Source organism: Scomber japonicus, chromosome 8, assembly GCF_027409825.1.
Source record: "Scomber japonicus isolate fScoJap1 chromosome 8, fScoJap1.pri, whole genome shotgun sequence".
NCBI classification, from domain to species: domain Eukaryota; kingdom Metazoa; phylum Chordata; class Actinopteri; order Scombriformes; family Scombridae; genus Scomber; species Scomber japonicus.
This window is the reverse complement of record NC_070585.1, coordinates 16,897,965-16,910,398: the sequence shown is the minus strand read 5'-3', so window position 1 is coordinate 16,910,398 and position 12,434 is coordinate 16,897,965. Positions and strand designations below refer to the sequence as shown.

The window sequence follows — 12,434 nt, the reverse complement described above, 5'->3', positions numbered from 1 at the left end:
TTGACAAGTATTGATCCACAGCTTTGCACAGTATATTCAAGCAGCAAGAACTATGCAACAAGTACCATGAAGTTAACATGAGATGACATCACAAATAGACATCTGAAGGACCAGTAAGACCTTTAAAACAGTAAACACAAAAATAAAACTATAAACTAATAGAAAAAGACACAAGGCAGATAGCAAAGGGGGCAGTTGAAGGCACCGTCATGATTTAATGATCTCTTTTATGATGCTTGCATTCATACATCTGAAGAATGGCTCTTTGTCTACAACCAGTTGATGACATGACTGACTCAGAGTTTAGATTCTCTTTAAACTCAAACTTGTCTTTTCTCCTCCATGCTGCTCCCCTCGTTGCAGAATGACTACCGTAAGCTGTCCATGCAGTGTAAGGACTTTGTGGTGGGTGTGTTGGACCTTTGTCGGGACACAGAGGAAGTAGAGGCCATACTGAATGGTGACGTTGATCAGTGTCCTCCAAGCCCCTACAACCGACCCTGCCTCAGCCGTGTCATACTGGCCATCAAGTATGAAGTCAAGAAGGTAAGACGAACAAAAAATAAATAGATGTATTTTATTCACATTAGGCGAGTTCAAATGTCCAACCATCTATATTTATGGGATGACATTTTGTTAATCTTGGACCATCATACAACAATATACTGTAAATAACAATAACACAAAACAGCAGTGGTAAGTTGTTTGTTCAAACTGCATAAAGCAGGGAGTGGTTTGACATTTTTATAGTAAAGCAAAGAATACAGGTGAGGATAAGTGTACACAGTGTTCAACACTGACACCTGATAAGAGGATTCATGTTCTACCTGTCTCCTACCTGCAGTCAGTGTTAGACTCCTGCAGCCCACACGGCAATCTTTCCTAAATGTAACCATATCTTAAAGGATTTGCTTTCCTGCAGAGAGTGACAGTGTAACTAGAGCCAGTAGTTAATAAGCTTATGTTAGCAGCATTAGAATGGCAGCAGTTCAAAGTTATAAATCCACCTACCAACACAAATTGCTTCCTGGTTATAGGTTCATCTTTACTGGGCAGACATGAGATTGGTATTGATCTTGTGATCTAACTCAAGGTTAGAAAGAAAATAAGCCATTTTCCCCAATATATAAAACTACTCCTTTAATCATATTGATTTGGTGCTTGTGAAATAACTAAATTCAACCTGTCCTCATAAGTGAATAAATAATGTATCACATCACCATCCCCAGCATGTTTAGTTTATGATTGCTCTGTTATTTTGATTTATTATAATCCGCAGAAATTTTTAAATGTTGGATTGAAATCTCACTGCACAGATTGTGAAACCAATTTGCATATATTATGTGCCTTAATTTGATAGTATATCTTGAGGAGGATTAACAGAAACAGTTTAAAAGCACTTTCTTAACAAGTAACTTGTTTGTTTGTTTGTAATTAAGCCAGAATCTATATGAACCAGCTGCTTATATGTGACACGTGTATGTTTATGTATTTTCATGTGTGTGGCCTCAGAGGGCCTTATGTAAACAACAAATGCCAGGGAGCTTATCCCTACTGAGCAGAAGTGTTCTTACTAAATGTCAAACTAAATCCCTTTTCCCCCTGCCACTCCTATCACATACTATTTCTCTCTCTCTCTTTCTCTCTCTCTCCTTCATATACTGCATGCTTTCGCTAATCAGGTAAATCCCCAGTGCATGTTTGTGTGCGTGTAAATGCTGGTTTGTTAGTTTAATGGGCGTGTGTCTTTATGCGTGTGTTGGGCAGTAAACAGCCTGTTCGAGCCAGCATCCTGGAGAAGAGAGCGTGACCAATACTTGGGGAGCTAATTACACAGGAGGCAAGCAGAGAGGGAGAGAGGGATAAATTGCCATAGAAACCAGGTAGAGCATGACTGGTACACGTTGCTGGATGCAGGGAGGGGTCATGTCATGGGTCAGTGGCCTGATAGACTGGTCACTGGACACCAGTTGGAACAATGTTAACTACATTTATGGGTGTGGAAGGGATGTGCATGGTTGTGTGTTGTTTCCCTCTGACTGTAAAAATGACAGAGTGAGCATTTATACATTGTGTGTCTGCTTCAGTCAATTGATGGGAAGATATCAATCGCTCAGGTAAATGCTCCCTGAATGTCATGAGTGAGGTTGATTGGTGAAGGGGTGGAAATGATTGATGGAGGGAGAAAACAAAGACACTAAAGAAAACCAAGGAAGAGAGGTCAGTTTCATAGAGTTTGATTCTTACACTAGTTGATTGCCTACTGAGCATTGATTGCTCTGTTGTCCACATCCTTCCTCCAGCTGGAACAAAAACATCCATCGTCTCCAACCTCATCCCTTGTCTCCCATGCAGCTTTACCAGACCGATAGCAGCTTTCATTTACCGCTTCCTCTCTTAGAGTAAAGTCATCAACAGATGCTGAAATGCCAGGCAAGCCTTGTCTCATAAAGCAAACATGCTTCAGTAATGAACGTTAACACTCTCATTCACTCACGCTCATATGCACAGCCTGCTCTCTTTTGCATGCTGTATATTACATTGATTTTCTTACCTGCTTGTTGACATTTTTCCTTTAGAAATTAAGTCAAGTGACAGCCACAACTACAGACGTGTTGTGAATAACACAAAAGATCTGCTCTAAATAGAATATCAGCCTGCACACAGCTAGGAAAACAATACCTTGAATATTGCATAAGTGAAGCATCAGGAGCCCTTGACATTGAATACAGCATATTCTTAGACTACAGATTAATTTTACACTCTTGCATTAAAGTCATTCATAAAGAACATGAAAGTACCATATGTATATATATGATATTGGACCAAAAGACCAACAAAAATAAAATCGATGAGATAAAATATAGTCTGACAATGGGGAAATTTACAGTATTGAAGCAGCAAAGTGGACAATAAAAAAGCATCAGTAAAAAGAATTTAAAAAAAAAAAACATATTTAGTACACAAGCAAAAACAATCGTTATTAAAAATGTAGTAAATAATAATAGTAACATTATGTACAAAAGTAAATAAGTAATATTGATGTTGAGTGATATTATACCTGAGTTGAGATTGTTATTGCACAGGTCTAAAGTGAGAATGTACACAGTTTAACTGAAATAAATACCAGTCTGCTCTTTTTTTATTAATCTAGTGAAAGTAGAAATGCCATAAGTGTATTTAAATGTTTATTTAATGTGTTTAAAGCATACAATAACATTTTGTCAGATTTTTATTTTAAGTATTTTTTTCGATCTGGTCAGTATTGACCAAGAAAACTGTGACTCTGCTGTCAGCTTGTTAAATAAGTCACTTTCCTTTGTGATCACTGGGCTATTTAAGTGTTGCTGCTAGAGATATAGTGGCATGTTGTTTGGTAAATGTTCTGCTGCTGAGACCACTTCATGGTGGCAGAAATATCTCTGAATGTCTTCGGTTGACTAAAGCCTTATTGATGGCTGCTGATAATTGCTTCACTCTCATTCTTTTCTTCCCTTCTCATTATTTTGTTTTTTCTTTTTCCTTTCCTCGTCTCTTCTCTCTTTACTGTCTGTTTCTCTGATTTCTCTTGTTCCCCTCTCTGCAGTTTGTTGCCCATCCCAACTGTCAGCAGCAGCTGATGACTATCTGGTATGAGAACCTTCCTGGTCTGAGGCAGCAATCCGTCGGGGTGAAGTGCTGGACAGTGCTGGGTGTCACTGTCGGACTGCCCTTCTTGGCTATTGCCTACTGGATCATGCCGTGTAGTAAAGTACGAACACACAAGAGCACACACAACACACGCTTCTTTTCAAACTCCACTTTGTTTGCTATCTTCAACCTCTCTGCCATCACCTTTGACCAAAACCTGAGTGTCTTTCCTGTGTAGCCCTCAACACAAAAACACACATACACAATGTTAAAGACATTACTATGTGATATCACGTCACCGTTTTTTTTCCTCATCTGTTTTCATTTTTTTCATCAATGTTGTTCTGTTTATTATTTTCAGAACACTCTAAATGTCACTGTTGTAACAACACCACATTTCTAAAACCACACAAACAGCCAACTTTAATTCTCCAATGCCAATTACACAATTAGAAAAAATCAGTTGGATTGATGAGAACTGGAGAGTAGATCCCTGCCACAAGAGAAGGATATCTCAGGCTTTGAGTCTAAGCTATAGTTATAGTCCTAAACTGCACTGTAGGATCACCTGAGCTTTGATTGGATGTAAACATGCAAATCAACAGCCCTGTAACAGTACCAGCCCTGTAACAGTACACTATTGTGCCCTCATCAGAGTCAAGTGCATGCAAGATGTCAAAGTAACTGACTCTGTGTGTAGGTTTTTTAATGTGTCTTCCTTATTTGGTACAAAGTATGGTCCAACACTCTGTCCGCCAGGGTTTCTGAGCTTACTGGAAAGTGCTTACACACTGGACAAAAATACTTGGCAAGGCCCCAGAAGCTTAGATCATATTCTGTTTAGGTTACCTCTTGGGAAATACCTGACCATGCCAGCAATACTATGTATGTTGTTCTCTGTTGGTCAGTCATTGTCATTTGCCTCTTGCATGCATATGACCCGGGCCCGCATTAAATGTGTATTAAACAAATAACTCCTGATTTCACCTCATCTTTGCATCTTCAAGATCATCACAGAAACATCTGTTCTCACTGGGACAAAGTGACCGAACGACTTGTGCAGCTAAACACATCACAGGTTTTAGATCTGAAGAGCTCCAGATAATCATTATTTGATTATAGGGCCTTGAGGCACTCTGTCACATGAATTGTTATTACTCCATCAACCAAATTATAATCTGTAAAGTGACACAATATGACAGACCCCCCCCCACAACACACACACATACACACACACACACACACACACACACACACACACACACACAGGAGGTGGCTGAGGGGTTATGCAAATCTGCTCATCAACTTGGATAATCCTCTATGTTGTCATCATCAAGTGGTGTGTGTGCGTGTGTGTGTGTGTGTGTGTGTGTGTGTGTGTGTGTGTGTGTGTGTGTGTGTGTGTGTGTGTGTGTGTGTGTGTGTGTGTGTGTGTGTGTGTGTGTGTGTGTGTGTGTGTGCCAGATACCATATTGAGAGGTTGATGTTAGGTGTGACTGATAAATTAGTTAATTCGTATAAAGAGAGAGCGACTAAAATGTCAAGAGTGTGTGAAAGGATGGAGAGCAGTAATGCTAAGAGTGCGAATGTGAGAGAGACGTGGACTCAATTATGAGACACTAGCTGCCTCTAATTTAACAGTGTAACAGAAAAAAAACACCTGTGCAGGTTAATGTATGTGTGAGTGTGTGTTTTTGTGTGTGTCCACATGTTTGCACGTACATGTGTTTATGATTACATTTAATTATAAATCAACCAACCAATGAGCCTGTGTGTCACAGTCTGCCATTTTCTGACTCAGCTGAGAGAGCAGGCAAAGAGGTAGCAGCGAGTAAAAACAACAAATGAATAAAGGATGCAAGGCACCTTGTAATTTATTGTTATTATATAACAAGTGAGTTTTAAAGACCAGTTAAATAGACCTACTGAGGGAGGGGTATTAAAAATAAACCAATAATGCAGGGACAAAGATGATTTTTGTGTCAAAGATATACATAAAGACAGATTCCAGGATGCAAGTTGCAATAAGAAAACTTGATGTGTTTTGGTTGATTGTCATGTACCCACCTACACCTGCTCTTAATCATGCAATTTTATTCGGCTCATCTCATCAGTTGCTCATCTCTCACAGCTCATAACACTCACCAGCATCTATATTACTTTTATATAGTACTTGTTTTTCCCCCTGTGTTTAAATGCACAATGATATGTGTGAGGGAAGACCAATATAAATACCAAATACATGATACAGAAATTATTTTTTTTAATGTTGTGGTTTTGAGACACACCAGCAACCCTACTGGCACATAATAGAGGACTTTTATTTATGGTAATTACTCCAGCTATCACAATCAATTTGACAATGATCCACCGACATTTATAAATGCCACATGTTGCTCCCACACCCCCACATTAGCTTTTTTTTTTTCTTTAATTACTTTCCTGCAGTCTGTCATCCATTTAATTTGCTCTTATATCACTTTGCATGCAAGGTCTGATATCACTATTTGTGTTTTGTTCAAGAATATCCTCCTCTTGTATCTCTGCCCTTTTCTTCGTCTTTTTTTGTCATTTACTCTGTTGTCTCTTGGGGGATAAAAACCCAGGTCACTGCATGAAAAAAAGCCCAATCGATACTCACTGGGCAGGGTCACAATCCATTTATCATTGATGGAATGACTGGACATCATTAAATGGCCCCATGGTACCGTAACCTTTGTCACTATGGTTGCAAAAGTGTTATCCACTCCAAAATATTAGACTTAAAAGCAAAGCTTTTATGGGGGTAGAGTTGTTGCTGCAATTATAGTCAAATAAGAGGCTGATGAATTCATCTATATCTTCAAATGGAATAGTGGAACAGTGGAAAAGTGTGTACAGAAACTCTAAAATGTACACATTTGTAAGAGTCATCCCAAAATCTAACAATTTAAATGGTGTACAAAGAGTACAGTTTAATGATCACAAAAGTATGTGCTCATATTTACAATAGATACATATTTATTTTCAGGAGATTCCTTTCTGCACACATTGTACGTCAGACTTGATTGTCCCAGATGAAAAATGTTAGAAAATAACAGAGCACGCTGCAGCTCTATTCTGGCTTCGTGTGATTTCCATTTCACACCAAAAACCATTTTATTTTGTCTGCATGCACCAGCTGCCAGCAGCCACCATTTCGTTGGAAGAGAGAACGTCAGCTCTTGTCACCATCACACTGAAAAAATAGAAACCTATGGGGTTTGCAGTCCTCACACAGTAGTAGGTCTGATCTAGGATGACCATTTCATTTAAGCTGTGGGATGAAATGGATCAGCCTTTTCAACGCAGCTGCTGGGAGAAATGAAGGCAGGCAGAGCCATCCCAATGGCAGGAGGAGGTTTAGAGGAGGTTTTGCAGGGTTAAGATTCACTAGAAACCTCTTCCCACATGATTTAGTAGTGTGTGTGGCATGGGAACAGCTATTGGATCTAATGTGTTACGGTGCATGCAGAGAGTAGAGATATCCTGTGGGTAGTTAATATTGAACTCAGCAGGTTTAGAAAGTGGCAAATGTTGGGATCTCAAATATCTCTATGGGGATGAATGTGTGTGTGTGTGTGTGTGTGTGTGTGTGTGTGTGTGTTTGTGTTTGTTTCTGTGAGTGTCCCTCTGTGTGGTGGCATGTTTAAAGCTCCTTGTGCAGCACCACCTTGCACTACGTTATCCCCATATGGTGTATTTCTACAAACTCTGTCGATTGTTTGGCTGGTATTATGTTGCTGTGAAAGTGATCTTACCTAAGCTTACCAATGAATTCCAACAGCTGCTGTTTGTCTGCAACAATGGTTGGGTAGTGGTGCTTTTCTCCAAGGACCTAAATTTCAGAAACTCTGCAAAAAGCAGGAGTTACCTCAGGAAATAAAAACAGATGCTTTATTTGCTTGCAGCTTCACCTTTGTTTTTTGTCACTTTCACTTTTACATTATCAAAGATTCCTGTTATATCTTCAATCCTTCTACTTGTAGCTTGGTCAGATCCTGCGAAGCCCTTTCATGAAGTTTGTGGCTCACGCTGTCTCCTTCACCATCTTCCTGGGTCTGCTGGTTGTCAATGCCTCCGACCGTTTTGAGGGCGTCAAGAACCTGCCAAATGAGACCATCACAGACCACCCGCGACAGGTGTTCAGGGTCAAGACCACCCAGTTCTCCTGGACAGAGATGTTGATCATGAAATGGGTGCTGGGTGAGTCGACTTGTCTCACACACAGCACACAAATACTGTGGCAGTGTTTGGAAACCTGCTCAGCCACAGCCAGTTTATATGCAAATAAATGTATAATAGTCACTGTCAAGGCAGATTTTACATCATTTGATACACTACATTGCATTTTCATTTTAAGTCTAGTAGCTATGTTTGAAATTCCTAAAAGTGTATCATAAGAAAAACCTTGATGGCATGCAAGTGAGTCAAGGTTAAATATTTCCTAATGAATTTTCTTTTAACTTTTTATTCAAATCAATATGGATGCATATTAATAACATGCAGGCAGGAAGAGGTGGCAGTGTTTTATTTACATTGCCACCTCTATGCCACTTCTATACGTTTTGATGCTTAGTTTTTCCATAACAGATCTTCCCCTCAACCAGTGCAAGACTCAGTGAACCAATTTTGATATGAGGTAGAATTAAAGACTAATGCAGGACCATACCAACCAAGTGGATGAAGGCTAAGGTTATGGCAATACCACAAGTCATGCTCTTTTATCTTCCAAAGATCAAATACAAGTTGGATGCAGCATTAACCGTGGCCATGCTGAGTCCTAAGAATAAGCTGGAGGGAAATTTGGAGGTTGACCTGAGCAGTAGTGCTGAGGAAACATTAGAGGGAGGGACAGAGAGAAAGCAGTACAGGAAAGATGGGGGTGGATATGGATGAAAGCAAAAGGAGTTGTGGAGCATATGGCATACAACAAGACAGGCATGAACAGGGAGATAGAAGAAGGTGACAGAAAGACAAACTCAACAGATAAATACCCAAAGGCATTTACTGTCAGACCTCAGCTGCTTCCCATCTGCTGATTTTCTTCCTTTCATCAAGGTTCTAGACAAACACAAATAATACATTATATACATATTGCTCTATATTTTGCCTATTTGCTTGTAATGGCACCATTCTTTTTCAATGCACAATCATTTTTGATAGCAGGTGCTCATGTGATTGTGTGTCCATATAAATGAGTGTATGTGTGCAGTGAGTGGTGGTTTAGGTGGAATAGGGTCATTGTCATTCCAGCAGCATGCCCAGTAATTGTTATAGAGATGATACTGATCAGGACACATTTTTCAGTAACAGTAAGCAATTTTCTCCTTATTTTGGCTCCAAATAGAGAATGACGGAGTGATTGTGTTGGAGGAATTAGGATTTACACTGAGTGTGTGTGTCTGTGTGTGTGTGTTGTATCTTTGAGAGCCTCTTTATTTATGTATTTCCATTCATATTATTTCCTGTGTGTGTGTGTGTGTGTGTGTGTGTGTGTGTGTGTGTGTGTGTGTGTGTGTGTGTGTGTGTGTGTGTGTGTGTGTGTGTGTGTGTGTGTGTGTGCGTGCGTGTGCGTGCGTGTGTGTCTGTGTGTGTGTGTGTGTGTTGTCCTTTAGGAATGATATGGTCTGAATGTAAGGAGATCTGGAGCGATGGGCCCAGAGAGTACATCATGCACCTCTGGAATGTTCTTGACTTCGGCATGCTGTCCATCTTTGCGGCATCCTTCACAGCACGCTTCATGGCATTCCTCAAGGCTTCCAAAGCACAGCAGTATGTGGACATGCACGTACCAGATGAGGACCTCAGCAGTGCCTCGCTGCCTGATGAAGTAGCCTACTTCACATACGGTAAGCACTTACTCCAAAGATATGAAGCCAACTATTGTTTTTACCTTTACTGTGTTATTCCCTTTAATAAAAAGTGTATCTAGGAGTTCCATGTTTGTTTTGTATACACATTATTGTAGTGTTTTCTTTTCCAAAGACAAGTGCCACTGTTTTCTTTGTTCCTACAGCTATTGTGAATATCACTGTTCTACTACTCTCCCTCTACTATCTCATTATTCTGATGTTTAATTGGAAAATATTGCTTCTGCTGCACGAAATGTTAATCTGCCTTATGTCTCATCAATCAAAGAGTTTTTCCCAGAAGCGGCCAATTTGACAGCATATGATAAAATATAAAAGATTCCATCAGGTGCTTGAGTCATTGTTCTGCTGTTGGAGCAGCAAATCAGTTGTGTATGCATGTAAAATGTCATGAATAAATAACAAATAACAGCAGCTGAGACACTAAAAGACTGAAAAGTATCTGTCGTGAGAATAAAAATGTAATTGTCTTATGGACCAGTCAAAAGTTTAGACACACTTTTTCATTCAATTGAGTGTACTGTACATAGTTGTGCACACATCCTCCTGTTTATTACTTTTGTTTATTGTTTATGCTTCCCATTCTGTGCCTAAACACAAACACAGATATATATATCTGGACATACACCAGTTTAAGTGAATCCCATATACACATGATAAGTAAGAAAGCATAGATACACAGTATATGCAAGCAAGCATAGACTCCACAGACATAACAAACACAGTGAACAGTTGTTTGTACACTTAAAAATGTACAACATATTTAAGCTTAGAATAACAGGAGGAGAATATATGGTAGATTCAAAACCAAATTCCTTGAAAATATGCAGGTAGAATATAATACATTTCAGAAAAGCATCAAGATCCCACAACAGATAAACTTGTTTCAGACCGCAGGCTGCTGGACTGTACTCTACTGAGTGGCTTACTAATAGAACCTTCATCAGTGCTGTCATCTGGTGGTCTCACTCTGTCATGACACATCACTAAATAGATTAAGATGTACTGTATAATACTGCATTGTCAGTTATTATACCTTTTAAGCTGCTTTCCATATATCTACATGTCTACATTTAAAAGTACACGTCCTGTGTATGATATGTGTTATTCTTAGTCCTAGATAGTCACAAGTTAACATGGAAGTAGTAAAGTAGTCTGTATTTATTTATTTTCTTTTTCTTCTGTGTCTTTGGTCCTTGCTTTATTGATCTCCCTTGTATCTCATTTTTTAATCACACTCAATTATCCTTTGCCTCTGAATGTCTGACTGTGCCTCCCTGTTGTCCTTTGTCTCTGCCCTTACTTATCCTTGGACACACTATCCCTTCATCCCTTCTCTATGCTGTCTGCCAGTCTCATACTCGCTACTTTCCATCCTCCCTCTCCCTCTTCTCTCCAACTTTCCTTTTTCCATGCTCACTTAATCCATTTTCTTGCTGCACCTTTTCCCCCATCAAAGTACATATTCTAAAACACAAGATTATACCTATTAGGAACATTTCTTACAAAGACAGTGACCAAAAATTTGCTATATAAATACTCAGCAGTTATTTGAATAGCAGTAATGTAAGGCTGACGACTGTGTTCAGCTTCAAGCTATATGAATGAGTTTCCGTAAAATAAATTTATTGCATAGTGGAAACCATAGTAAACCAGCATTGGACCAGTTGTTTAAATTCCACAGAAGTAGCAGATTCCATTTCAATATTCATTCTGGAGCTACTTTATGTATGCATACCTGATGCATCAGATTTTATTCTGTCTGAATATGATACCTAGGTCGAATGTGAACCAGTTTCTTCAGAGACTAAACACAACAATCTCTGGTGTGGCCCTGCAGTACATTAACAGCTTATTCGGCCACTTGTCTTTTTCTTTCTCCTCTTCCTCCAGCCAGGAACAAGTGGCGCCCGTCAGACCCCCAGATCATCTCAGAGGGGCTGTACGCCATCGCAGTGGTGCTGAGTTTCTCACGCATCGCCTACATCCTTCCAGCCAACGAGAGCTTCGGCCCACTGCAGATCTCGCTTGGACGCACAGTCAAAGATATCTTCAAGTTCATGGTCATCTTCATCATGGTGTTTGTGGCCTTCATGATTGGGATGTTCAACCTGTACTCTTACTACCTGGGAGCCAAGTACAATCCAGCCTTCACCACGTGAGTTATCCCTGGCTGCAAGACTGTTACAGTATGTTGTGTATAGGGCAAATGTGTGTGACTGTGACAGATCAGAGAATGGTAATATCTGAACATGTGTGAAGTATGTGTGTGATTATATCTACATTATGGGTCTGCATCATTCTCACAATGGCAAACAGTGTAGCAATAGTATATTTGGCCCTACACAGGTGATTTTATATTAGAATTGACTGCAAAAAATAAATTAAAAAGCATTAATGTCAAAAGCATCTAATATGAGTCCCATGGTAGTACTTTTGCTAGGCAATGCTGTAGAACAAGGAAATCCTCAAGGCATTTTAAACTGTCACATGTCCTCCTTAATGAGCCAGTTAGCTGGATTCATAATCCATGGAGCTTTATCAGTGGCAGAGATCAAACTTTAATCCCCCCTCAGGGCTAATACTGATGAACAGACTATTTGGTAAAATGAAATCAAGACAATGTTGAATGGGATGATTCACTCGCTAACATTTAAAACAAACAACAAAGTGGAGAATTGTGGTCAAATAAACTACCATTTTATTTCACACCATTAACAAAATTGTCAGTAAAGGAACTCTGCCATGTCTCACACAATGACCACTCTGACTAAAATTAAAAGTGAAGTGGAAGTTAGGTGTCAATTGTCAGTTAGGTGTGTCAGTGGTGAGATTCTTATTCAAGATAAAGGCTTCACTTAAGTTCAAGAAAAATCCATTAGTACTGGAATAATTTTGACGCCAAGTGTTTGA

At 39.5% G+C, this 12,434-nt stretch overlaps 1 protein-coding gene across 1 annotated transcript in view; it reads left to right on the top strand.

Moving 5' to 3' along the window:
- Positions 1 to 12,434, top strand: part of LOC128362917 (short transient receptor potential channel 7-like) — a 45,297-nt gene that overhangs the window by 14,181 nt on the left and 18,682 nt on the right. The window contains exons 3-7 of the mRNA XM_053323781.1: positions 364 to 546; positions 3,587 to 3,751; positions 7,638 to 7,854; positions 9,267 to 9,500; positions 11,415 to 11,679. Of these exons, the coding sequence (XP_053179756.1) occupies positions 364 to 546; positions 3,587 to 3,751; positions 7,638 to 7,854; positions 9,267 to 9,500; positions 11,415 to 11,679 (1,064 nt within the window). The remainder of the gene's footprint in view (positions 1 to 363; positions 547 to 3,586; positions 3,752 to 7,637; positions 7,855 to 9,266; positions 9,501 to 11,414; positions 11,680 to 12,434) is intronic.